Here is a 27983-nt window from a genome sequence, read left to right on the forward strand (position 1 = left end):
TTCTCCATCCGGTCGGTGTAAAACGCCGGAAGTGACGTCATGGGAGGAAAAAGGGATGTGCTTCCGTCTGTGGAAATATGGCTGTGGCCAGTTTAGGCGTTCTTTGCCGAAACGTCTTAACCAGCCTGAAGGCTTCCAGGTCGCTTATAAGTCCTCAGGCTCTAGCTAGCACAGGGTAAGTGATGTGAGGAGTAGGCTTGTTCTCCTCTCCGGTTTTAGATCTTGTTTGGCCGCCGACATGTTGAAAACCACTGAGAGGTCGTGCGGATGGATGAGACCGAAAACACTAGCGTGAGGAGGGAATGACCTTAGAAAAGTCGCCCACCTCCGACATTTCCGTTCCTTTCTCAAACATTTTGTTGTCATTTACTGAGAACCACGCAGTCCATGGAGTCTGTGGATACCCAGTATTTGTTGAATTGAACCTAAAGGTGCAGACGCATCCCGTTTGGCTGGGTGAGTTGGACTGAAGAGTTTTTGGTTATGGAACGGAACCAGGTTTGGATGGATGAAAAAGAAGGGGGCCTTTGTAATTCCAGAGTCTATCACAAAGAGACTGTTTAATAATGTTCAGTGGATAAATGAAATTCAAATGAACGGAAAGTAGCCCTGCAGGTGTGAAAAAGGAACATCCTACATATGTTCATTATTTCTGGAAAGAGTTTGTTTTTTAGACAGACGAACTAGAGTTTATGGTGTATGGTTTCTTCATTTATTTTGGCTTTTATGTGTAATGAGTTGAATTTTATACATAGTTGGGTATATCGGATTTTTAAAAATTATTATTTTATTTATTTACTTTAAGTAGGCTCCAGACTCCTCTGGTGATGGAGCCCATCGCCCGGCTTGAGAGGAAGTAATGTACGTGCCCTTGAATCCAGCACAATAATGAGCGTCTGTTATGTTCTACAATATTATTGCTTACGCTTTCCTTAGAGATAATACTTTTTTTCATTTTGTAGAGACTCAAAGGTTGTAACTTGATAAAGGTAACAAACTTTGATCAGTTGTCTGTTCCTCATCCTTTTTAAGATTTTTATTAATGAATACCTGTTCATTTGCGGACAACTTTGGAAAATAAGACAAGGTGTTTTGCCACTCATACATAAAGATTTCCTTCCATTCTTTTTAATTTTGCATATATACACATACAATGTATATATACAACATACACATGTAATTTTAGAATAAAGCCAGAATTGTATTTACATATATGCAGTTTTGTGCTTTATTCTTGTTTCCTCAACTTTTTATTTTTAAAAATTTCAAACCGACAGAGAAGTTGTAAGAATAGACAAAAAATAACCATATGCTCTTCATCTTCATTAAGCAATCCTTAGCAATTTTGTCACATTTTCTATGTCTCTGTATCTCCATGCCTTTATATTTTTTTTCTGAGCTATTTGAGGCATGTCAGAATTGCAAACATCGTGACACTTCAGCATATATCTCCTAAGAACAAGAGCACTATCTTAACTACAGTGATCACGCTGGAGAATGTAATATCAATATACTACAATTACTGTTCTTTTATCTAGCATACAGTCCAAATTGAAATGTCATCAATTTCTTTTTCTTTCTTAATTTTTTATTCAGGGACCAATCAACAATCACAGATGGCATTAGTTGTTATGTCTCCTTCATTATCTTTAATCCAGAACATTTTTTATAAAATCAGCCTTTTTAGATTATCCCTCCATTTGAATTTGTCTGATTGCATCCTTGTGTTTAGATACAGGTTAACTTTTTTGGGAAGGAATACAACACTTGTGATGTAATTTGCTATTGTGTTTTCAGTGATTTCACCTGGTTATTAAATATTCTTTAAAAATATGATTTTTAGGGACATCTGGGTGCCTCAGTCAGTTAGGTGTCTGCCATCAGCTCAGGTCACGATCCCAGGGTTCTGGGATTGATTCCGTTGGGCTCCTTGCTCAGTGGGGAGCCTGCGTCTCCCTCTGCCTATCGTTTCTTTTGCATGTGTTGTGTGTGTGTGTGTGTGTCTCTGACAAATAAATCTTTAAAAAAAAAAAAAAGCCATGATTTTTGAATTACTGCACAATAATGTCATAGAAATGAACAGTAATTAAGGCACCTAGGTGGCTCAGTCTGTTGAGTGTCCAACTCTTGATTTCTGCTCAGGTCATGATCTTAGGGTTGTGGAATTGAGCTGCCTCTCCCCACCCACAGGCTCCACACTCAGTATGGAGTCATCTTGAGATTCTCTCTCTGCCTCTCGTCCTGCACAAGTACCTATGTGCATGCACACACTCTCTCTCTTAAATAAATTAAAAAAAAAAAACCCAAACGCACAATTAATTTTTTAACCATTTCCTGGTTGCATACCTACATTATTATCTACTTTTGGATATCACATATAATGCTTTAATAGACATTTTTACTTATCAGTTTCCAGCTATAGTATTTTTAGTTGAAATTTCTAGATGAGGAATTATTGGATTGAAGGGGGAAGCATGGAAGCTTGTGATATATGTTGTAAAATTAACCTTCACAATGTCTTTTTCTGCTCATAGAACCACTATCAGTGTATGAAAGGCCTAAAAATATTACTTTGAAATATAATTATATCAGTGGGGGGGGGCTGACTTTCTTAGTCTTTAGAGCATGAGTTTAAGCCCCATGTTGGAGCCTACTTAAAAAATTAAAAAATAGGGGGCACCAGGGTGGCTCAGTTGTTAAGCATCTGCCTTTGGCTCAGGTCGTGATCCCAGGGTCCTGTGATTGAGCCCCGCATCGGGCTTCTGCTTGGTGGGAAGTCTGCTTCTCCCTCTCCCACTCTCCCTGCTTGTGCTCCCTCTCTTGCTGTCTCTCCGTCCAATGAATAAATAAAATCTTTAAAAAAAATAAAAATAGGGGCGCCTGGGTCGCTCAGTGGGTTAAGCCTCTGCCTTCGGCTCAGGTCATGATCTCAGGATCCTGGGATCAAGCCCTGCATCGGGCTCTCTGCTCAGCCGGGAGCCTGCTTCCCCCCCTCTCCCCTCTCTCTCCTCCTGCCTCTCTGCCTATTTGGGATCTCTCTCTCTCTCTCTGTCAAATAAATAAATAAAATCTTAAAAAAAAAATAAAAATATAGTTTTATCAGTATATTACCTCCAAATCATGTGAATATATTAACCTGTGAAATTAAAGGGTAGTAACATCTGTAATGCAGTGTTAAAAATAATTTCTAAAACATTTTATGTTTGTTTCTTGTGCAGAAATTCTGATTTTCTTAACATTAAAGATGAGGAAATGATTCCAGTTATTGCTTATAAAATCCAAATGTTGTAAAACATTAATCACTTGTTTATCTATGTTCAGTTGCAGGTTTTCTCTTAGTCTTTTGTCTAAGAACATACCAAATATCACATCTTTTCACCAGTGTAGATTACTTCATACCACATTGTCAAGGAAAGGACTGGAAGAATTTTTTGATGACCCAAAGAATTGGGGGGAAGAAAAAGTAAAATCTGGTAAGATATTTGGGTTGATCAATGTTAAATGTATTTATTGAACCCTTTATCATTTGGGGATTATTTATGCACCTTGGAAATCATTTAGGTATTTCGTTTTTTTCTTTCCTTTGGGAATGTCAAAGAAAATTAAAAGGATAATGTAATAAAGAGTTAATTGTTGATTGACAGGTGGCAAGAGGTTTAGAAGAGCAATATGTTGAAATTATTAACTGAGGGGCACCTGGGTGTCTCAGTTTCTTGAGCATCCAGCTCCCAGTTTTGGCTCAAATTATGATCTCAGGGTCAAGAGAGTGAGCCCCATGTCGAGGCTTCCTGCTCTTCAGGAATGTCTTTAGATTCTCTTCTCCCTCTGCCCGTCCCTTCACTTGCACGCACACATGTGTTCTCTCTCTAAACAAATAAAAAAAATACTTTAAAAAGAAAAAAGAAATTGTTTTTTTTTTTTTTTTTTTTTTTTTTTTTTAAATTTTATTTATTTATTTGTAAGAGAGAGAGTGAGAGCGAGCACAGGCAGACAGAGTGGCAGGCAGAGTCAGAGGGAGAAGCAGGCTCCCTGCGGAGCAAGGAGCCCGATGTGGGACTCGATCCCAGGACGCTGGGATCATGACCCGAGCCGAAGGCAGCTGCTTAACCAACTGAGCCACCCAGGCGTCCCAAGAAATTGTTAATTGAAGTGAGATTAAGGTTTGTTTTAGATTTCATTTTTTAGAGATAATTGAATATTAATTTATGATGATATAAGATATTTTGGCATTAAGTTTTGGAAATATATTCTTTATTAATACAACATTTTTTGTATGTTTTTGCCAGTCACATTACTAATATTTTCATGTGTTACCTAATTTAATGCAAATTTAATCCTAATTATGTTTTATACTATAATGTGATAAAACTATTGTATTTTATAGATAAGCAAATAGGTTTAGAGAGTTTAAGTAATTTGCCACAGGGCACATAGCTAGAATATTTTTTCATGTTGTGAATTTCATAATTTTAATAGGAGCTTCATGGACCTGTCAGCAGTTAAGGAATAAAAGTAATGAAGATTTACATAAACTTTGGTAAGTATACTGAGTACATTAATATGTAGGTGTTCAGGGAGTGCTGGAGTGGCTCAGTAGAGCATGTAACTCTTGATCTTGGGGTTGTAAGTTCAAGCCCAACATTGGGTATAGAGATTACTTAAAAATAAAATCTTAGGAAATACATATGTGTAAGTGTTTGAAGCAGTTAAAGTATAACAGTGAGGTATAAACATTATATATATTTGATGTAAGAAATATAGTAATGTAATTTGTCTTATAATACTATGGGTGATGTATAAAATCATAGATTTTATAAATATGACATGTTAAGTTACGTTAAGACCAATGTAATAGTGTTCTCAAGTATTTGGGGATTTAGAAATTTTACTGTTACTGCTACTAATCATACTAGCCTATTTATACTAACAATTTTAGTAAACTAATGAAATAGAGTTTGTTACATTTAGGCCTTCCTCCTTTTTATTACCTTATGCATGGTCTGTAATCTTTAGCTTATTTACTCTGGGGAGTGTGTTGGAGAGTGCATTTAATTGGGAATTTAGCTAGATACTTCTGGCAGATTTTCCTGATGAATTAGAGAGGGTTGAGAGAATTTAAGATAGGGTTGCATTTTTAATGGATTATTTATTTACTTACTTACATATTTGTATTTATTTTTACTAAGGAGCAATTGACATAACATTGTATTAGTTTCAGGGGTACAACTTAGTGATTTGAGACTTGTATGTATTGTAAAATGATCCCCTTAATAAGTACAGTTCAAATATGTCACTGCACATAGTTAGAAATTTTTTTTTCCTTGTGATGAGAACTTTCAAGATCTGCTTTCCTAGGTATTTTCAAATGTACTGTACAATATTAACTAATCATTATGCTGTACATTACATCCCCTTGACTTACTCATTTTATAACTGGAAATTTGTACTTTTTCACTCCTCTCGCCCATTTTTTTTTTTTTAAAGATTTTATTTATTTATTTGACAGAGAGAAATCACAAGTAGATGGAGAGGCAGGCAGAGAGAGAGAGAGAGGGAAGCAGGCTCCCTGCTGAGCAGAGAGCCTGATGCAGGGCTTGATCCCAGGACCCCGGGATCATGACCTGAGCCGAAGGCAGCGGCTCAACCCACTGAGCCACCCAGGCGCCCATCCTCTCACCCATTTTGCTATTAACCTTAAAAATAGTTATTTTACCAGCAAAATGGGTTTATTCAGGAATAATGGAATTGAATTTAAGGACAAGCAAACTATCAGAAATTACTGCCTGTGCTCTCTTGAATTAAAACCATAGGCCAATCTAACAAAGGAATATTATTTTATGGAGAAAGTCCATTTGAGTGAAAGTCCATATAAGAAAAGTGGAGAGTTCAGGGTGATGGTTTCTCATTGGCTTAGCTGCTGACATAGTCAGTTTCTTATAAGAAACTGAGATGGCAGTGTATGTCTTTCCCTGTTGGGGTCTGTAATTGATTCTTTCCTGTTGAAGATTCTTCTGTTAGGGATCTGTAATTGACATTTTTTCCTGTAATTGACATGGCATGCTATGGCTCCCTGTTTCAGCAACCCCTTCCATCATCTCCAGTCCACTTTAGTTAAGTTTCCTTTTATTAATTCACACTTTCTGCCTTTCGGTCAAGATCTTTCCTTAAAAGCAGTGGTGTTCAAGACTCAGTTTTTCTATTTAGTGGTGTTGTCCTTCAATGCCGGGAAGGATCTTTCCTGGTTGTCATGTCCTGCCTTGGAGGGAAAGTGCCTAACAGTTGGGAACGTCAAAAGCCCACTTTTTTTTTTTTTTTTTTTTTTTAAAGATTTTATTTATTTATTTGTCAGAGAGAGAGAGAGCAAGAGTGAGCACAGGCAGAGTGGCAGGCAGAGTCAGAGGGAGAAGCAGGCTCCTGCGGAGCAAGGAGCCCGATGTGGGACTCGATCCCAGGACGCTGGGATCATGACCTGAGCCGAAGGCAGCTGCTTAACCAACTGAGCCACCCAGGCGTGCCCAAAAGCCCACTTTTGAGTAACAAGGAAGGTTAAGAGAGAATTCTCTGGCAGTTCCCATCTAAAGTTTATACTTCTCAAGGCCTAACTATTAGAGATCATCTCCTTATTAGGTGCATAATTTTTTAAAATTTAAATTTCAGTGTAATTAAAGTATTATATTAGTTTCAGTTGTACAATATAGTGATTGAACAATTCTATATATTACATAGTGCTTGTCACCGTAAGTGTACTCTTAATCTCCTTCACCTGTTTTACTGTCTCCCACCTCCCTTCTGGGAACCAGCAGTTTGTTCTCTATAGTTAAGACTTTTTTTGTTTGTCTCTTTTTTTACTTTGTTTTGTTTCTTAAATTCCACATATGAATGAAATCATATGGTATTTGTCTTTCTCAGACTTACTTCACACTTAGCATGATATTCTCTAGATCCATCCTCGTTGCAAATGGCAAGATTTCATTCTTTTTTATGGCTGAGTAATGTCTATTGTACATATATATATACCACATTTTCTTTATTCATCTATCAGTGGATAGTTGGGGTGCTTCCATACTTCAGCTGTTGTAAATAATGCGTCAATAAACATATAGGTGCATATATCTTTTTTGATCTGTTTCAGTATTTTTTGGTTAAATACCCAGTAGTGAAATTACTGGATCATATAGTAATTCTAGTTGTAATTTTTTGAGGAACCTTCATGCTGTTTTCCACAGTGGCTGCACCAGATTGTATCCCTACCAACATTACACAAGAGTTTCTTTTTCTCCATATCCTTGTCAGTACTTACTTCTTATGGTTTTTATTTTAGCCATTCTCAGAGGTATGAAATGATATCTCATTGTGGTTTTGATCTGCATTTCCCTGATGATAAGTGATGTTGAGCATCTTTTCATGTATCTATTGGCCATCTGTATGTGTTCTGTGGGGAAATGTCTGTTCATGTCTTGTGTCCATTTTTAAATTTGGTTATTTGTGGGTTTTCTGGTGTTGAGTTCTATAAATAATTTGTGTATTTTAGATACTAAACACTTTATCAGATATGTCATTTGCAAATATCCTCTCCCATTCTCTGTGTTATCTTTTTTTTTTTTTTTTTTTATTCCCTTTGCTGTGCAGAAACTTTGTATTTTAATTGTCCCAATAATTTATTTATTTATTTTTTAAAAAGTAGACCACACCCAATGTGGAGCCCATCATGGGGCTTGAACTCACGACCCTGAGATTAAGACCTGAGCCACCCAGGCACCCCCTAATGGTTTATTTTTGCTTTTGTTTCCCTTGTCTGGGGAGACCAATCTAGAAAATGTTGCAGTGGTTGATATCAGAGAAATTATTGCCTGTGCTCCCTTTAAGGATTTTTTTGGTTTCAGGTCTCACATTTAGGTCTTTAATCCACTTTGAGTTTATTTTTATGTATGGTGTAAGAAAGTGGTCCAATTTCATTCTTTTGCATGTGGCTGTCTAGTTTTCCTGACACCATTTGTTGAAGAGACTGTCTTTATCCCATTGGATAATCTTGCCTCCTTTCTTGAAGATTAACTGACCACATAATTGTGGGGTTTTTTTCAAGGTTTTTTTTTATTTATTTGAGAGAGAGAGAGCCAGAGAGCAGGTGTGTGAGGCAGAGAGGAGCAGAGTGGGAGGGAGAGGGCAGGATAAAGAATTTTAAGCAGATTCCCCACTGAGCACAAAGCAGAACCCTGAGTTCAGGACCTGAATTGAACCAGTTACAGGCTTAACTGACTGAGCCACCCAGGTACCCTTCATGAGTTTATATTTGAGCTCTGTGTTCTGTTGCATTGATCTAGGTGCCTGTTTTTGTGCCAGTGCCATACTCTTTTGATTACTACAGCTTTGTAGTCTAACTTGAAACCTGGAATTCTGATAACCTCTGGTTTTGTTCTTTTTCAAGATTGCTTTGGGTGTTCAGGGTCTTTTGTTGTTCCATGCAAATTTTAGAATTGCTTATTTCTAGTGCTGTGAACTATTGGTATTTTGATAGGGATTGTGTTAAATCTGTAAATTGCTTTGGGTGGTATGGCCAGTTGAGCAATATTTGTTCTCCAAATCCCATGAGTGTGGAATATCTTTCTGTGTGTGTTGTCTTCAACTTCTTTCATTGATGTTTTATAGTTTTCATAGTATATATCTTTCACCTCCCGGGTTAAGTTCATTCCTAAATACCTTATTATCTTTGGTGCGATTGTAAATGGGATTGTTTTCTTAATTTCTTTTTCTCCTGCTTCATTATTAGCATATAGAAATGCAGCAGATTTGTGTAGATTGATTTTGTACCTGTGACCTTACTAAATTCATTTATTCTAGTAGTTTTTTGGTAGAACCTTTAGGGTTTTCTACATATAGTATGTTATCTGCAACTAGTGAAAGTTTTATTTCTTCCTTACCAATTTGGATGCCTTTTATTTCTTTTTGTTTTCTCCTATGGCTAGGACTTATCGTACTGTGTTGAATGAAAGTGGTGACAGTGGACATCCTCATCTTGTTTATGACCTTAGGGGAAAAGCTCTCAGTTTTCCCCCATTAAGTATGATGTTTGCTGTGAATTTTTCATAGATGGTCTTTATTATGTTAAGGTATATCGTCTAAATCCACTTTGTTGAGGGTTTTTATCATAAATAGATGTTGTATTTGTCAAATGATTTTTCTGCAACTATTAAAATGATCATATGGTTTTTATCTTCTCTCTTGTTGATGTGATGTATCATGTTGATTGATTTGTGAATATTGAGCAACCCTCTCATCCCAGTAATAAATCCCACTTGATTATGGTGAATTTTTTTTTTAATGTATTGTTGGATTCTTCTTGCTAATAGAGGATTTTTGCATGTGTAGTCTGGAGTTCTCTTTTTTTATAGTCTTTATCTGGTTTTGCTATGAGGATAATTCTGGAATCATAGAATGAATTTGGAAGCTTTCCTTCCTCTTCTATAAAAGAATAAGTATTATTCTATAAAAGAATTATTTTATAATAATAGAATAAGTATTCTATGAAAGAATTCTTTTTCTATATATTTTTTTAAATTTTTATTTATTTATTAGACAGAGATCACAAGTAGGCAGAAAGGCAGGCAGAGAGATAGGGAGAAGCAGGCTTCCTGCTGAGCAGAGAGCCCGATGCAGGGCTTGATCCCAGGACCTGAGATCATGACCTGAGCCGAAGGCAGAGGCTTAACCCACTGAGCCACCCAGGTGCCCCTTTTTCTATATGCTTATTCTGTAAAAGAATAAGTATCAACTCTTCTTTAAAAGATAGAATTCTTGGGGCACCTTAGTGGCCCAGTCAGTTAAGCATCTGTCTCAATTTCAGCTCAGGTCATGAGATCAAACCCCACGTCAGGTTCCTCACTCAGCAGAGCGTCTACTTGAGATTTTCTCTCTCTCCCTCTGCTTCTCCCACCTGTGTGCATGCGTGTGGCATCTCTCTCAAATAAATAAGTAAATCATTTTAAAAATAAGTAAATAAAAAAAAATAAAACGTGGAATTCCCCTGTGAAGCGATCTGGTCCTGGACTTTAGTTTGTTGGAAATTTTTGATTATTGCTTCAGTTTCTTGGCTGGTAATCAGTCTGTTCAAATTTTCTATTTCTTCCTGATACCGTTTTGGGAGGTTATATGTTTCTAGGAATTTATCTGTTTCTTCTAGGTTGTTCAATTTGTTGACAGATAATTTTTCATAATATTCTCTGACAGTCCTAGTCATTTCTTTGTTGTCAGGTGTTATTTATGATTTTTTTTTTTTTATGAGTCTGGCTAAAGGTGTATTTGCTGATCTTCTCAAAGAATCAGCTTCTGGTTTCATTGATCTGTTTTCTCTGTTGTTTTAGTTTCTATTTCATTTATCTCTACTCTAATCTTTATTATTTCCTTTCTCCTGCTGGTTTTGCGTTTTGTTTGTTGTTCGTTTTTTACTTCTTTGGGTGTAAGGTTAGATTGTTTATTTGAGATTTTTTTTCTTGCTTCTTAATATAGGTCTATATTGCTGTAAATTTCCTTCTTAGAACTGCTTTTGATGCATCCCAAAGATTGTGGACCTGCTGTTTTCATTTTCATTTGTCTTCATGTATTTTTTTTATTTCCTCTTTGATTTCTTGGTTGACCCATTTCAGTTATTAGTAGCATGTAATTTTAACCTCCATATATTTGTGGGTTTTTTTCCAGATTTTTCTTGTAGTTGACTTCTGGTATCATAGCATTTGTGGTCCGAAAAGATGCATAGTATGACTTTGACTTTTAAAAATTTGTTAAGACTTCTTTTGTGGACTCAGTGATCTGCTCTAGAGAATGTTCTGTGTGCACTCGAAGAAAGAATGTGTATTCTACCATTTTAGTATGGAATGTTCTGAATATATCTATTAGATCCATTTGGTCCAATGTGTCATTTAAAGCCACTCTTTCCTTGTTGATTTTCTGTTTGGATGATCTCTCCATTGATGTAAGTGGGGTATTAAAGTTCTCTGCTAGTATTGTATCATTTCCTTCTTTTACCTTATTAGCTGCTTTATATGTTTAGGTGCTCCCTTTTTGAGTGCATAAATAATCACAATTGTTATGTCTTCTTGTTGGATTGTTCCCTTTGGGATTATATAGTATCCTTCCTTGTCTCCTGTTATAGACTTAAATGTTTTAAAGTCTATTTCGTCCAGTATAAGTATTGCTGCACATGTTCCTTTTGTTTCCATTCGCATGATACATATTTTTCTATTCCTCCACTTTCAATCTGCATGTGCCTTTAGATCTGAAAGGAGTTTCATGTAGGCAACAGATAGATAGGTCTTGCTTTTTTATCCATTCCATCACCCTTTGTCTTTTGATTGCAGTGTTTACTCCATTTACATTTGAAGTAGTTATTGATAGCTAGCTATTTTATCGCAGTTTTATGATTGTTTTTCTCCTGTGTTCCTTTTTTCTCTTGGTCTCTTACAGTTTGCTGGCTTTCTTTCGGGATATATTTGGATTCCTTTCTTGTTATTTTTTATATATTGATTACTGGTTTTTGATTTGTGATTTACTCTTAGGTTTATATATAACCTCTTGTGCATATAGCAATCTATATTAGGTTGATGGGCACTTACGTTTGGAACCCATCCTAAAAGCACTACATTTTTACTCCTCTGCTTCTCATATTTTATGTATATTGTGTCACACTTTATATCCTTCTATTCTGTGAATTTCTTAACTGATTTTTCTAGATATACTTACTGCTTTTGGGCTCCTTACTTTTATTCCTGCTTATGGTCTTTCTACTCAGAGTCCCCTTTAACATTTCTTATAAGGCTGTTTTAGTGATGAATTCCTTTAACTTTTGTTTGTCTGGGAAACTCTATCTCTTCTTCTATTCTGAATAACTTTGCTGGATGATACAGGTTTGTTTTCTTTCAGCTCTTAAAATACATCATGCACTCTCTCTGACCTGCAAATTTTCTGCTGAAATCAGCTGATAGCCTTATGGGGTTTCCCTTGTATGTAATTGTTTTTTTTTTTAGCTTATTTTAAAATTCTTTCTTGATCACTATTTTTTGCCATTTTAATTACTGTGTGTCTTGGTGTGGACCTCCTTAAGTTGATTTTATTGGGTGCTCTCTATGCCTCATGGATCTGAATTTTTGTTTACTTACCCATGTTCAGGAAGCTTTCAGCTATTATTTCTTCAGATAAATTTTCTGACCCCTTTACTCTGTCTGCCACTTCTAGGATCCCTGTAATATGAATATTATTATGCTTGATGGTGTTCCTGAGTTCCCTAAGTCTATTTTCATTCCCCCCACCCCCCCACATTCAGCATGATTGTTTTCCATTATTCTGCCCTCCTGGTCACTGATCTGTTTTTCTGTTTCCTGTGGTCTACTATTTATTGTCTCTAGGGTATTTTTAATTTCAATTACTGAGTTGTTCATCTCTGATTGGTTCGTTTTTATACTTTCTGTCTGTTTTTTGAGGGTCTCACTGAGGGTCCTCCATTTTTTTCTCAAGTCCAGTGATTACCTTTATGACCATTATTTTAAATTCTCTATCAGGGCACCTGAGTGGCTCCATTGTTTAAGATTCTGCCTTCAGCTCAGGTCATGATCCCAGGATCCTGGGATCAAGCCCCGTATCAGGCTCTCTGCTCAGCAGGAAGCCTGTCTCTCCCTCTCCCCCTGCTTGTATTTCTTCTTTCACCATCTTTCTCTTTCTGTTTCAAGTAAATAAATAAAATCTTTAAGTAAATAAAATAAATTCTCTATCAAGAAAATTACTTAACATCTGTTTCATTTGGGTCTCTTGCTGTGATTTTTATCCTTTTCTTTCATCCTTGCCCCTCCAGCATAGGTCCTAAGATTAAGAAACAAATCTCCCTCCTGTACACTCTAGGATTCTTTCAGACTGATGCTGTTTTTCAGTGGAACTATTTGTTGTACTGTCTCTTTAAGAATGGGGACTCTAGGGGCACCTGGGTGGCTCAGTGGGTTAAGGCCTCTGCTTTCGGCTCAGGTCATGGTCCCAGGGTCCTGGGATCGGGCCCTTCATCGGACTCTCTGCTCAGCGGGCAGCCTGCCTCCCCCTCTCTGCCTGCCTCTCTGCCTACTTGTGATCTCTGTCTGTCAAATAAATAAATAAATAACCTTTAAAAAATATATAAAAAAAAAAAGGGGGACTCCATTTTCTCTCATCCTCAACTCTCTTGGACCTAACCCTGCTGCTTTTTAAAGTTTAAAGTGTTAAACTCCAGCGATTGTAAGAATTCGAGAAATTAAGCCTCTCTGCTTGTCAAAGGCAGATGTTACAGGGATTCATCTTCCCAGTGTGGGTCCTCCATGCCTGGGGTGCCTGGCATAGGATGCAAGAGTATGCAAGCCTGGTCTGGGCATGTTGAGAAAGCTGTCTCATCACACATCTGCTTCAGTTCCAGGAAATTCATACCTTCAGGTCACTGAATGGTGTGCAGGTCCCAGGGTTTAGTGCTTTCCCTAGATGTGTCATGTGAATCCAAGATCCTGTTCCTTGGGGTTTGGTGGCACAAGGTTGAAGAGAGTCTTTCTGGAGGTGTGTTTTTCAATAGATGAAATCTTTAGGTTACAAAATATAATACTTAAGGTTGCTGCCTCCAGGGAGTGCACTGTGAAAAGCATTTTTTTTTTTTAAGATTTTATTTATTTATTTGACAGAGAGAGACAACACAGGCAGCAGAGACAGACAGAGAGGGAACACAAGCAGGGAGAGTCGGAGAGGGAGAAGCAGGCTAAACAGGGATCCTGACACGGAGCTCAATCCCAGGACCCTGGGATCATGACCTGAGCCAAAGATAGACACTTAACTGCCTGAGCCATGTAGGTGCCCCTCCATTACTATGTCTTCAGTGGCCTTAATTAAAGGGATGGTGGCAGGAGTGGCTCTGAGACAAGGGGGATCCCCATGCCACAGGGACTAGCTGTTAGCTGTAATACCCTATAGGTTGTTGATGGTCCCCATGTTTTGGCGTGAGTACTCTCAAGGGCATTTCATTCTCTTTTAGAAAGAGGAGAAAGGAAAGTTGATGATTAGGATGTCCAAGGGCAGGGTACATTACTAGGCTTTTTTAAAGTTCCAAAGGTTACGTTTTCCTGACCTTCCCAAATAATAAGGTCAAATTTGTCATCTTTTAGTAAAGCATATAGAGTTTGAGTCTTAAGAGAGAATTTTGGGATGCCATTTCCAACAGTAACCAGCAAGTCCAAGAGAGCCTCATAGTGGATACTTCGTTTTAGGTTTGGGGAAGTTCAAGATGTCTTGAAGTCTGCCTGGATCCCAAAGTCCTTGTTCTAAGATCCGGTGCCCTAAGTATCAAACCTAAGTTTGAGTAAACTGCAGTTTATTTTGGAGAGTTTATGTCCCTTTAAGGCCAAAAGTTGCAACAGTTAGATGTTTTCGTCCTGTGAAGAGTTTTGAGAAAGGGAGCAAAGAGGCAAATCATCTACATATTATAACAACATACAAACTATATGATAGTTTACAGCAAACTATATGATCTAAATCAGTTTTTAAGGTTTGTGAGAGTAAGAAGGACTCTCTGTAGGCCTGGGGCATTTCTGGCTTGGTATATTTCCCATTCTTCCCAAGTGAAAGCAAAAAAATTAACTGTCCTTATCAGCTGGAATACTAAATATGTACAGCAGAGGTCAGTTACAGTGAACAATCTGCTTTCAGTGGAAATGAATGTCAGTAGCAGATGGGGGGCGGGGAGCCCTTAGGAACAAGGTGCCAAGGGATAACGATGTTATTTATTGCTTGGGCTAACCTCCATCCTTAGCCATTGGGTTTTCTTACAGGTAAAATAAGGATATTACAGGGACTAGTGTAGGGATTAATGTACCCGAGAGCCTGGTTATCTATTATGGGCTTCTTTATTTACAGGTTATTCGTTAATTCCGGGGACAGATTTTGAGGGATCTTTTTGAATCTTGATGGGAGATGCACTGTGGATTCTGCCAATAACAGTTGAAGATCTTACTCATAAAGAGGATGGTAGGGGTGCCTGGGTGGCTCAGTGGGTTAAAGCCTCTGCCTTTGGCTCAGGTCGTGATCCCGGGGTCCTGGGATCGAGCCCCGCATCGGGCTCTCTGCTCAGCGAGGAGCCTGCTTCCCTTCCTCTCTCTCTGCCTGTGTCTCTGCCTGCTTGTGATCTCTGTCAAATAAATAAATAGAATCTTAAAAAAAAAGAATGATCAGTGTCCACAGACTCAGTTATAGTGCTGTCAGAGATGGAGCAAATAATAGATGTCAGAGGGCCATTTAATTTACCTAGTTGGCAATTTTGATTACTATCTTCAAATTCCAGAATTATTCCCCTGTTTTGGAAGAAGAGAATTCTGGTATGGTATTTTTCTAAGAAATATTGGCCCAGTGGGGGCATTGGAACTAAGGAGAAGGTTGTGTCTCTCAGAGTGCCTAGACAAATGGGAATCGGTTCAGAGATAGGAACCTATTGAGGTGTATTAGCCGTCCCTACTATTTGAGCTGTTTTAGCTCTGAGGCAGTAGCTGCGTTATAGCGGTGGGGTTGAGCACCTAGAGTGTAGCTCTCACATCAGTAGAGACAGATTCATTCCCAATCTGGAGAATGGTTTCTCTGAGCTGATTAAGAGGGAGGATTGGGAAAGCTCTTGTTCCTCAGAGCTCTGTCATTGGGAATTAGGAAGACATTGGAAAGGCCGGCTAGGTGGCTGAAGGCTCCTGGAGCATTTCAGTTGGTGATGGTTTTGTTTGTTTGTTTGTTTGTTTGTTTTAAACATCCTGGCTCTTTTGCAATAATGAAAGTAGGAGGGGTTTTGTTTTGTTTAGGGCCCTTATTTGCAAAAGTTGAAAAGTAAGAATTTTAGTGGTCTTATGGGTGTTTCCTCCAAGGATGCAAGTACGGTTATTTACCAAATTAACTAAATCTGAATAGTTTCCCTTTCCATCCTGGTCCTTGTAACTAAAACACAAGTATCTTGGTTCATTCCATTAGTAAATATATTGTTAAATGTTACTCAAGTGGATTCAGCATATTAAAGGAAGACCAAATTGTCTTTAAATTTGCTTTAATTTAGAAATTATAAATTAGAAATAATAAATTACTATTATAATTGACTCCAGATTGTCTTAAAGAAAATTTAAAGACAATTTGGAGTTGGTTATAATAGTAATTTAATGACAGATTCATCAAAATTTTGCATATAATTCATTCATTTCATTCTTTCTAGTCAAGGGGCTTAGAAAAAAGTTCTGTATTGCTTGGTGGAGAATTCCAGTGAGGGTTCTAGCATCTTGCCAAAAGTTAGAGATCTGTTTCTCTAACAGAGATGTTTTAGGATGTTTCCATCAAGTTTCATCTAGTGTTTGGTCTGCCCCTCACCAACAAGGATATAGACTAATCATCAGTCTGAGACACCAGGTTGATGAGTTTGAATAACTGTGCTGAATTCTTCAGCAGATCCCTTGGTGTCCCCAGTCACTTTAGGGAGCTCTTTAACTATGGCTGCAATTCGGCCTTTGTTCAGTGACCATAATAGGTGGGGTTTATTTAGATCCTCAGAAGACTTAATTTTAAAGGGGCAGGTTTTAATAGGTTCAGGAAAGGAAAGGACAGAATAGGAAAGGTTTAGAGGAAGAGGGAAGTTTGGTGAGAGAATCAGCATGGGGAAGCTGGGGGCATGGAGGGTGAGGCAGTGCAGAGGGAAGGAGGGTGATGGCACCAGATGTGCGGCCTGAACACAGGTGGCTGCTGTGCATCCTGAGACAAAGAAGATAGGAGGGGAAAAGACCTTATAAGCCTTTTTGTCTTTTTAATTGTTTGCCCGTTAGTCTAGAAATTATTTTTTGCAGAGAGGCAGTTTTAGGTTGCTAATAATGTTTGGCAGTTTCTAAATACCAGCCAATCCCATTCCATCTTGGCGGTTTTAGAGCCTTGGCTGTCCAGTTCAGTTTTGAAAGAAGTAAGTTCAGGCAGATTGAAAGATCTCCCAAACGGCCACTGAAATCCCAATTTATAGTTGTTAGCTATCTCGGGGGCCTGGAACTTGCTATTGGCCTGTAAAGTGGGGGACAGTTTTCGGGGACTGGAAGCCTTAAATCTGTACAATCTGGCTCTACGGGGAGTGTCTAAGTGGTGAAGTTGTGTTGGAAAAGTCAACACGTATTTGGCCTCAGGATGGAAAAAACCTTTCGTTTGGCATCAGAAGTGTTATGTATAGAACAGCACAGCTTCATTATAGAGCAATTAGTTGTATGAAAGCACTGTTACTTAGGTTATTGGTAAAGGGCTAGGCAGGGCTGTTCAGTGTTCATCTTGGCTAAAACCAAACAATTTCTCTTCTGCAAAATCATCATCTTCCACAGCTTAAGATACCCCAGTGCCTTTGTGTCGTTTTCAGTGCCCTCCACATTTATTACCTTTCCTTTCTTCCAGCTGTAAATCTCAAACAGATTTATTCATAAAACCTACACCCACACTTCAGCTCTGCCACTTCAGTATGTTTGGTCATGTTTGCTTTGCTTTCCTTTCTAGCCTAACAAATCCCATCTCTCTGAGGCTTTTCTTATCATCCTAGTAAGAAGAGATGTGTCCCCTCTCTTTCACTTAATTCTTTTGGTATTTGTCTATACCACTTAATATACACATTACATTACAATTTCTGAGGCAGCATAGTAGAATGAAAACAAAAAGAATTAATGCACAAAAGGAGTCCAGAATTTGAATCTTGAATTAGCTGTGTGCCCCAGAATAGCTTACTTCTGTCAGCCTTACTTTTTTCTTTCAGAAAGTGTTAATAGTACCAACCTCAAAGGGTTGTTGTGAGAATTAAATGAAGTAATATATGTAAAATGCTTAGCGCATTGCCTGTCATATAATAGGCACCAAATGTTATCTTCCATCTTCTCTTTCTACTTGGAATATAGGGAATTTTTCTTATGCTTTTTTATAAACTCTCTTGGTACTTAATACAGTATATGGGGGGAAATTTATTAAACAAATGAATGAGTAAGAATCAATTATAGCTTTGTTTAAAGGAAATTCTTCATTTTTTTTTTTTTAAAGATTTTACTGATTTGACAGAGGGAGATCACAAGTGGGCAGACAGAGAGAAGGCGGGGAAGAAGGCCCCCTGCTGAGCAGAGAGTCCCATGCAGGGCTTGATACCAGGATCCTGAGATCATGACCTGAGCTGAAGACAGAGACTTAACCCACTGAGCCACCTAGGTGCCCCTAAAGGATAATTCTCTGTAATGATATTTTATAAATCGACATTTCTAAAGGACTTTTTAATACAGATCATCAGTTTTGACGTCAAAAATTACAACCTTAGGGGCACCCAGGTGGCTCAGTTAGTTTAACATCCAGCTCTTGGTTTCGCATCAGGTCATGATCTCATGGCTCCTGGGATCAAGCCCCAGGAGGGACTCTGCACGCAGTGGGAGTCTGCTTGAGATTCTCTTCCTCTGCCCCTCCCCCTACTCTCTCGCTCTCCCTGTGTCTCTCTAAAATAAATCTTTTAAAAAATTTACAACTTTAATAACCATAGACTAGCATCACAAGTTTTGTATTCTATGCTATAGGTATGTCCTACTGAAAGAAAGAAACATGCTCCTGACTCTAGAACAGGAGGCCAAGCGGCAGAAATTGCCAATGCCAAGTCCGGAGCGGTTAGAAAAGGTAACATTTATGGGAGGCTGAAGACTCTTGGGTGGGATAAAAGCCAAAAGATATGTGTATGGTTCTTATTTTTCTTGGCAAGTGGATTTCTTTTTTTTAATTTGTTTGATCTTTAGTAAATGTACAGAGAGGTGCAGCCTTCACTATTTTAGAATATCTCCCTCACCGCAGAGTGAAGTGTCATGCCTATCTGTAGTTACTCCCCATTCCCTGCAAACCTCATTAGATAAGTGGACATGTATTTTTATTTCTCTTGGGTAGATACCTAGGAGTGAAATTGCTGGGTTGTATGGTAAATCTGTGTTTAATGTTTTAGGAAACAGTCCAGCTGTTCTCTAAAGTAGCTGCGCCATTTTACATTTCTAATTCCAGTTTAACTACTTCCTTATGAACAAGGTCAGAGTTTTAATACTTTTTTTTAATTGTGGTAAACAGATACCATAAAACTTACCTTTTTAGTCATTTTTAAATATATAGTCCAGTGGTGTTAAGAATATTCACATTGTGGGGCACCTGGGTGGCTCAGTGGGTTGAAGCCTCAGCCTTTGGCTCGGGTCATGATCCCAGGGTCCTGGGATCGAGCCCCACATCGGGCTCTCTGCTCAGCAGGGAGCAGGGAGCCTGTTTCCTCCTTTCTCTCTCTCTGCCTGCCTCTCTTGTGCCTACTTGTGATCTCTGTCTGCCTACTTGTGATCTCTGTCAAATAAAAAAAGAATATTAACATTGTTGTGAAAAGGTCAACTATTGTTCAAATTAGGTTTTCTTCATTAAAAAAAAAATTCCCAGGGTGCCTGGGTTGCTCAGCCAATTGAGCAACGGACTCTTGATCTCAACTCAGGTCTTGTTCTCAAAGTTGTGAGTTCAGGCCCCACGTTGGGCTTCATGCTGGGCGTGGAGCCTGCTTTAAAAAAAAAGTGCGCTGGGTTCATTATTCCCACTCCTAGAGGTAATCATTATACATATATCCCATTTATTCATCAGAATTTTTCTCTGCCTGTTCTAGAAGTGTGCCTATTTTTATTTACATTAGGTAATTCCTCTAATTTGGTTATACTGTATAAGCTTTTCTGACATTGGCATTTTCCCCTTACCTAGTATATGCTGGCTATCTTTTCCTATCAGTATATGCAGATCTGCCTTTCCTTTTTCGTGGCTGTACACATGTAAGCTGGCTCTTCCATGTGGAAGTTTTTTGTTTTATTTAGTTAGATCTCTCAGGGTTTTTTGCCTGGATTGCTTGCGAGTCAGCTCTTTGTTAATGTGTCTGTGCCAGAGTAGATAGTCAGTGAGAACAGAGCTACCAAGGAAAATTTTTTTTTAACCTCAAATGTATGTGACATACTACCAAGGAAAATTTATCAAGAAGAATATTTTTTTTTTAAAGATTTTATTTATTTATTTATTTGACAGAGAGAAATCACAAGTAGACGGAGAGGCAGGCAGAGAGAGAGACAGGGAAGCAGGCTCCCTGCTGAGCAGAGAGCCCGATGCAGGACTCGATCCTAGGACCCTGAGATCATGACCTGAGCCGAAGGCAGCGGCTTAACCCACTGAGCCACCCAGGCACCCCAAGAGGAATATTTTAAAAGAATTATTCTCAATTTAAGATGTAAACTGAAGATTTGGAAGTATGTTTAAGGACACTCTTGGCTTTGGAATAGTTAAACTAGAAAGTTCTTTGAGGTTGGCTTGTTTTGAATAAGATGTATCTAATTGATACTTCCAATTTTCCTTCTTATCTGGTGGCATGAACATGAGTAATCAGGTGTTAACTCTGTGGATTGGATAACCATTTAGCTTTCTTCGTGAGCTAACATTCGATTTCAGTTAGGTGCCTCAGAAGAAACCTTGCATGGAAGAACTCTAATGTAGTCGGTTCACAGCCAGGCTTACTAAGTTCCTAAGGGCTGCACAGCTTCATATTAGGCTCTGACCAGTCTGGTTTCTTCACTCTTCTAAGTTTGTGTGTTTTCAAAATAGGATTCACCGTTCTCATCCATCTTTTATTTCTCAGAGATTTTGTAGAAATTCATATAGTTAAGAGGAAGTACATGTGGATTCAGCTGCTCAGTGTGGCTTTGATTGAAGAAGGGAGAATAGAAGCACTGAGTGTGAGCTGAGTGTGTGGGTTATGAGGTAGTCTATCTAAATTTGTGGCTTTCATATCTCTTTTGGGTCCCGCAGCTACCTGGAAGACCTTTTTTTTTTTTTTTTTTTTTTTAAGAGTGCACACACCTGTTTATGTTGGGGAAGGGCACAGAGAAAGAGGAAGAAAGAATATTAAGTAGGCTCCATACCCAGCATGGAGCCCAGTGTGGGGCTCAGTCTCATGATCCTGAGATCATAACCTGAGCCAAAGTCAAGAGTCAGACACTTAACCAACTGAGCCAGTCAGATGTCTCTAGAAGATTATAATCTAATCTGTCATCTCTCCACCCCCATGTGCCCCCCCATTTTTGAGAAACAAAATGTGTATATGCAATATTTCTATTTGTTACCATGGCTCACAGATAAAACATAGAACCAGCTAAAAATGCCTCTCTGTTATTTAGTTATGAAAAAATTCAGCTTATCTGTCATTATAGTCCCCAAATATGAATATTTATTTATAAAGATAATATGTATTGCCTTACCAATATATCATATGCATTGTAAAACTCAATAGAAATGTAAAAAGAAAAAGATAAAAATAGAGGTTCTAATAGGATCTTCTTGCTTCATAATGGATCTTTAGAGATTAGGATCAGGGTAGACTGATATTCTGTTCTCTAGCAACTGCCAATTAGGTCAAAACATCAGTGTCTGTGTTAGGCACACTGATTAGTTGAGGCCAGAACATGGGTTTTAATATTAAAAAGTAGCAAACTTTTATCACTTAATAGTTCATTGAGTTTTGAAATAACAGGAGTCAGATGGGGTCTCTGTAAGGAATCTCTACAAGTGTAGCCCACTCCAAACAAAACTAATACCTATATATATATATATGGAAATTTAAGTAGATCTTCATTTAAATGAAACTAAACTTTTGGGGCGCTTAGGTGGCTTAGTCAGTTGAGCATCTGGCTCTTGGTTTCAGCTCAGGTCATGATCTCATGGGTTGTGAGATCAATCCCCGAGTCAAGCTCATCCTCAGTGGTAGTCAAGAATCTCTCCCTCTACCTCTCCTCCAACTTGTATGCACTCGAAAGTTCTCTCAAATAAATGAATCTTTTAAAAAATCAGTGAAACTAAACTTTTTAAAAAATTACAAAAAGTGATATCATAAATGCTCATGTATGCCTACCTGTGCCAAAAAGACTCTTAGGAAATATTTGGCAGAGTTTTTTTTTTTTTCCTTAAAGATTTTATTTATTTACTTGAGAGAGAGTGAGCGCACGTGCGCACAAGCAGGGGGAGAAGCAGGGTTCCTGCTGAGCAGGGAGCCCATTGTGGGGGTTGATCCTGGGATCCTGAGATCATGACCTGAGCTGAAGGCAGACGCTTAACTGATTGAGCTGCCCAGGCGCTCCCAGAATGGTTCTTTGACAAAAATATTCATTTTCTGTAGCATTGTCTTTGTACGTTCTCTCTTCTTTTTTGGGCGGGGGGAGTAATTTGTTGTAGGTGATTGTTCAAATTCTGTCTTCTTATTCTCTTACCAGGTAGTAGATTCCATGGATGCAATAGATAAGGTTGTCCAGGAAAGAGAAGATGCCCTAAGACTTCTTCAGACTGGTCAAGAAAAAGGCAGACCTGGTGCTTGGAGAAGAGACATCTTTGGAAGAATCATCTGGTACATAGTTTCCATTGTGGTTTTTCTAAGATGAGAGTGGCAGTCTCATGCCTTATTCTCCTGTCCAGTATCTTTTATAAAAACTCTCACCATATGAAATCTATTATAGATGTATCTAATGTAAACAGAGGTCCCCAGGCCCCTTTGGGGCCCCAGAGTATGAATGAAGATAGCATTATCTGATAGGCCAAGCACCTCATTCTCATGATTCAGTTATTTGTAGGTTCTTTATAACAGTAGTTCCTAATCTTATGTCAATCATATGACTTTTTGAGAATTTAATTAAAGTTATAGATCCTTTCCCTAGCAAAATGTACGTGTGCACATACAATTTCAAGGGGTTATAAATACGAATACCATGAAGCTAATTTTAGGACACATGCCTGCCCATTAACCTGAGATTTTAAAAATTCTAAAAACAAACAAACAAAAACAAAAAGAAGTTCTTTTTTTTTTTTTTTTTTTTTTTTTTAAAGATTTATTTATTTATTTATTTGACAGAGAGAAATCACAAGTAGATGGAGAGGCAGGCAGAGAGAGAGAGGGAAGCAGGCTCCCTGCCGAGCAGAGAGCCCGATGCGGGACTCGATCCCAGGACCCTGAGATCATGACCTGAGCCGAAGGCAGCGGCTTAACCCACTGAGCCACCCAGGCGCCCCAAAAAGAAGTTCTTAAGGAATGAAACATTGAAACCATTTCACATGAAACCATTTCAGTGTTTGCTCGCATTGCCATCAGGATAAGCCCTAGTCCAAATTATAAAACAGTTTATTTTCATTACATCTTTCCACCTTTTGTCCCTCTAGTTGCCAAAGTTATGTCAGACCTTGGGAGAGGATATGATAATAAACATTCAAACTGTATAAATAATTGAGAAGACGACCCAGTGTAGTCTGTCTCTTCAGGGCTTTTTTGACATTTGGACTAAGCTGCTAAAAGGAAGCATACTTAGTAGAATTTTAAACAGCAGTCAACAAAATGAAGAAGGCATTGTGTGTGGTTGGAGACTTTCCCTGTACTCTTAAAATTAAACCACATAATACTGCTTACTCAGTAGATAGGATCTTTTAATGGAGTTTGCAGTAATGGGGCTGCTTGTAGCCAAATGTATGGGAGTAGCAGTATGTCTAACTGTGTAATCCAATACAGGAAAGAGAGAAATTACCAAAACTAAAAACTTTATTTTTTACTAATATTATTTGGATTAATCCAGTTGAGATCAGTTAGGAAAGGGTGAGGATAAAGGAGAGAATCTCTGTTGATACTAGAATCTAAATGAGTTCTCGTCTCCAGATTCTTTTAAAATTTTGCTTTTCATCTTTTCCAGGGCTAAACAAAGTAGTGAACAAAGCAATTATATCATCTTTCTGATGTAACTTATTAACTCAAACATTATAATTCCTGTGCCTTCTCCCTAATTTTCTGTTGCATGTTAAAATAGTTAAGATAGCCTTTTAAATGCAGAGCTCTTTCTTTTTTTTTTTTTTTTTTTTTTTTTGATTTTATTTATTTATTTGACAGAGAGAGATCACAGTAGGAAAGAGGAAGGGAAGAGATCACAGAGAGAGGAAGGGAAGCAGGCCCCCTGCTGAGCAGAGAGCCTGATGTGGGACTCGATCCCAGGACCCTGAGATCATGACCTGAGCCGAAGGCAGCGGCTTAACCCACTGAGCCACCCAGGCGCCCCTGCAGAGCTCCTTCTTAAAAACATTTCATCCAAGGTTTTTTTTCTGTCAAAAAGAGCATGTGGCGGGGCGCCTGGGTGGCTCAGTGGGTTAAAGCCTCTGCCTTCGGCTCAGGTCATGATCCCAAGGTTCTAGGATTGAGCCCCACATCGGGCTCTCTGCTCCACAGGGAGCCTGCTTCCCCCCCTCTCCGCCTGCCTCTCTGCCTACTTGTGATCTCTGTCGAATAAATAGATAAAATCTTAAAAAAAAAAAAAAAGAACATGTGGCATATTATATTAATTATATTAATATTGCAGTGGGGAGCAGCAGAGGGAAAGAGAATCCTAAGCAGGCTCTGGGCTGAGCATGGAACTCAGTGCAGGGCTTAATCTCATGACCCTCAGATCATGATCTAAGGTGGAATAGTCGGATGTTAACCAACTGAGCCACGAGAGGTGCCCTGTAAAATCTTTTAAAAGCCAGTTACATCTCATTTTATTGAAAACATATTTAGCTCAAAGATGGCTAAAACTGCTCATAAAAAGTGAAAAATATATTAAATATTTTCTGTTAAGGCAGTATCTTTTTGTTTTCTTGGCAGGCACAAATTCAAGCAGTGGCCTATACCTTGGTACCTAAATAAAAGATACAATAGGAAACGATTCTTTGCAATGCCCTATGTGGAACGTTTTGTCAGGTAAGCACAAATACCTTTAATAATGAATCTTTAGAGGACACAAGTTAAACTTCTACAGAAGTAATATATGCACACTGTGGGGGGAAAAAATAGAAGAATCAGGTAGAAAAGATGAAATTAAAGTCATCCATAATCTTACCAACCAGCAATAGCTGCTGTTGACATTCTAGTGTGTATCCTTTCAAAAATTTGTATTGCCTTTCTATTCATCAATCTGTATGTAAGTACATGGTTAAATCCCTCTCTACTGTGAAAAAGTCCAAATACTTCAACTGAGTAACTTGTGAGTTCATGTTATTGCATGAAAAGGGGCGGGGGTGTCTTTTGTTATGTTAATGGCATAACTTTTTGAGAGCACCTAATGATGGGGAACCAACTTTGAATAGATGGTTGAAACTTTCAGTCCCACTCCCTGATTTCTGGAGAGGGGAAAGGGGCTGGTGGTGAATCAGTTGCCAGTGGCCAGTGATTTAATCAGCTTATGCCTATGTAATGAATCCTACATAAAAACTGAAGAGGCCAGGGTTCAGGGAGCTTCCCCATTGGTGAGCAGCACCTGGAGACTGGAGGAGAGTGGGACACCCCATTCTTTGCCCTGTGCACCTCTTCTGTCTGGTTGTCCTGAGTTTATATTCTTTTATAAATCAGTAATGTAGTGAGTAAAGGGGTTTCCTGAATTCTGTGGGCGACTCCAGCAAATTAATCAAACCTAAGGAGGGTTATAGCCTGTCAGAAGTACAGATAAGAACCTGGACTTTAACTGGCATCTGAAGTTCAAGGAGGAAGTTGTGCGAACTTCCAGTCTGTAGCAGGTTCTTGGGCACAGATGATGGTCTCTGATGCAATTTTCATGTAGGTAGTGCCAGAAGTAAGTTGAAGTCTCAGACATTCTGCTGGTGTCTGAGAATTGCTTGGTAAGAGGGTGCTCTTGGGGGGACCATCACCAGTGGAATTAGGTCCAGAACCCTTTAATATAGTACATCCATTCTGCATCGGCATTAAGCAGCACTTGTCTTTTTCATCATCAGTGCTCTAGATGCAGTCATTCCTTGATTTAATTCTTTCTGCAGGTCTCCAGAATCTGTCCTTTGTACTCCATCTCTACCCTAGTGCATTCCCCTCTCATCAAAATGAATTATTGAACATCTTCCTCACTCCATTCCATTCAAATACAGCTTCCTGGCTCATTTTCCTCAAACCTTTCATCACACCAGTGCTGTTCTGAAATCTACAGGAGCTCCATGTCCACAGAACAAATCCAGCTCCTTCCCACCCAGTGTTTCCACAACTTAGTGTTACTGCATATCCTTCATAAAAGTCAGACCCTTCTCCTTATTTCCTGGACAGTCTTGCTTATTTTCCTTTTGTTGCTTCTTTATCTATTTATCTATTTCAGACCTGTAGTCTGAAATCTCTCCACCATTCACATTTTAAGGCCCAGTTCAGATGCTAAGCAACTGAAGAAATTCAACTGCACTGTTGTTTTTTTTCTTCCATAGCTTCTCCAAACCTAATGTGCCATTTGGTTCTTTTGTCCCTTAATCATGTAAGGTGAAGCTATAATTGACTTCTAAAATAACATATGAGAATTTATGAATCCAATGTCACTCTTACAGGCTTTATACATGTTCTAATTATTGTTTTTGAACCTTTTTTAGCCTTACCTTCAGAGCATGAAGCATAATCGTTGTGTTCTTAAGAATAGCAAACCTTTATTCTTTCATATGGGTTTATTGATTTTTTTTTTTTAAGATTTTATTTATTTGCCAGAGAGAGAGAGCGAGTACACACAAGCAGGCAGAGAGGTAAGCAGAGGCAGCGAGAGAAGCAGGTTCCCCGTCGAGCAAGGATCCCGATGCGGGACTCGATCCCATGACCCTGGGACCAAGACCTGAGCCGAAGGCAGTGGCCCAACCCACCGAGCCACCAGGCATCCCTATTGATTTTTTTTTTAATGGCTAAAATTTAGTTGGAGCAAAGACTGATGAATAGAATGGGTAATCTGGTTTCAGCTTTGCTTAGTATTTATACTATATTTGCAAAATACCTTATATTTTTAAACATTTGTACCTATTTTGTTCTTCACCCAGATAGAACTCTTATCTCAAATTTCTATGACCTCTCCCCCAGCACTGGCATATTAAGTTATTCACTACATATCTCTTAATTCTTGTTATATTTTATATAAACTTATGCCTAGTGACCAATAAAATATCCTGGAAAATATCAACTTAAATACAGTAAAGGGTTGGCATCATGTATTTATCATTTGCAATTCTGATTCATAAGTGACCCTACAGAGCACAGTAATTTAGTTGAGGCACAAATGCTTCATGCTCCAGGATGCTGATGGGTATCCACAAACTCACATAGAGAGTAGTGAGACTAACTAGCACCCAAGTATCATCTCCTTGTGTAAGTTTGATTCTCTCCATTGTAGGGAAAATGATATGGTAGACTGAGTGTGCTGTTTGGAATCAGGGAATTCCTAGAAGTCTCATGATAGATTTCAGGTAGAAAAATCTCTGTTTAATAAAACTAGTGCTTTTAAAATAAGCTATAAAAGACAGTCCAGTCTGTTACAGGCTCACAAAATCTATTCATTCTTTTCAGATAGGAAATAGAAGACTTGCTGTAGGTTAACAGATGGTTTTGATTTCAAGTTTATCTTTGACTTGTATCAGTTTACAGTGATTATTCAAGTTTTATAGTTTATATGACATACCTAAGATGGAGGCTGGCATGATTGAAGCTTTTAAGTAACTGATTTGGACATACCTTGATAGTATTGAATAACAGGGGAGTAGTTTTATATAAATTGTTATGCTTTTATATTCTAGATTGAGACTTGAGAAACAAGCCCGGATTGAAGCAAGAAAGAAAAGCTTAGAGAAAAAGAAAGAAAAATTTCTTCAGAAAAAGTTTCCACATCTTTCTGAAGCCCAGAAGTCAAGTCTTGTCTAAATGTCTGAATTCTTAAGTTGGCATTTTGTTTTCCCTTGATAAGTCTATATACAAACGTAAATGTGTATTACATAATTTTACAAAGAAATTGTGTTTTTAATCAAATAAATGTCAGCTCTTTGAAGGGTTAACATGGCATGCTAACTCTGGAAGTGGTCATGCTTCTGCCAAAACTTTTTTAAAAATCAGGTACAAAAGTTCA

At 38.3% G+C, this 27983-nt stretch overlaps 1 protein-coding gene across 3 annotated transcripts; it reads left to right on the top strand.

The window, feature by feature from the left end:
• Nucleotides 1-16: 16 nt before the first annotated feature.
• Nucleotides 17-27917, top strand: MRPL47 (mitochondrial ribosomal protein L47). 3 transcript variants are annotated; one of them, XM_059163404.1, is made up of 7 exons: nucleotides 17-175; nucleotides 3322-3473; nucleotides 4477-4537; nucleotides 18585-18681; nucleotides 22323-22453; nucleotides 24722-24817; nucleotides 27658-27917. In XM_059163404.1, the coding sequence occupies exons 1-7, from the start codon at nucleotides 78-80 to the stop codon at nucleotides 27779-27781; spliced, it is 759 nt and encodes a 252-aa protein (XP_059019387.1). In that variant the 5' UTR covers nucleotides 17-77; the 3' UTR covers nucleotides 27782-27917. The 3 variants fall into 3 exon arrangements, with proteins under 3 accessions (XP_059019387.1, XP_059019388.1, XP_059019389.1); XM_059163405.1 differs by lacking the exon at nucleotides 17-175 and adding an exon at nucleotides 189-456; XM_059163406.1 differs by lacking the exons at nucleotides 17-175; nucleotides 3322-3473; nucleotides 4477-4537 and adding an exon at nucleotides 14905-15015.
• Nucleotides 27918-27983: the final 66 nt, after the last annotated feature.

Source organism: Mustela lutreola, chromosome 2 (assembly GCF_030435805.1).
Source record: "Mustela lutreola isolate mMusLut2 chromosome 2, mMusLut2.pri, whole genome shotgun sequence".
Lineage (NCBI taxonomy): Eukaryota > Metazoa > Chordata > Mammalia > Carnivora > Mustelidae > Mustela > Mustela lutreola.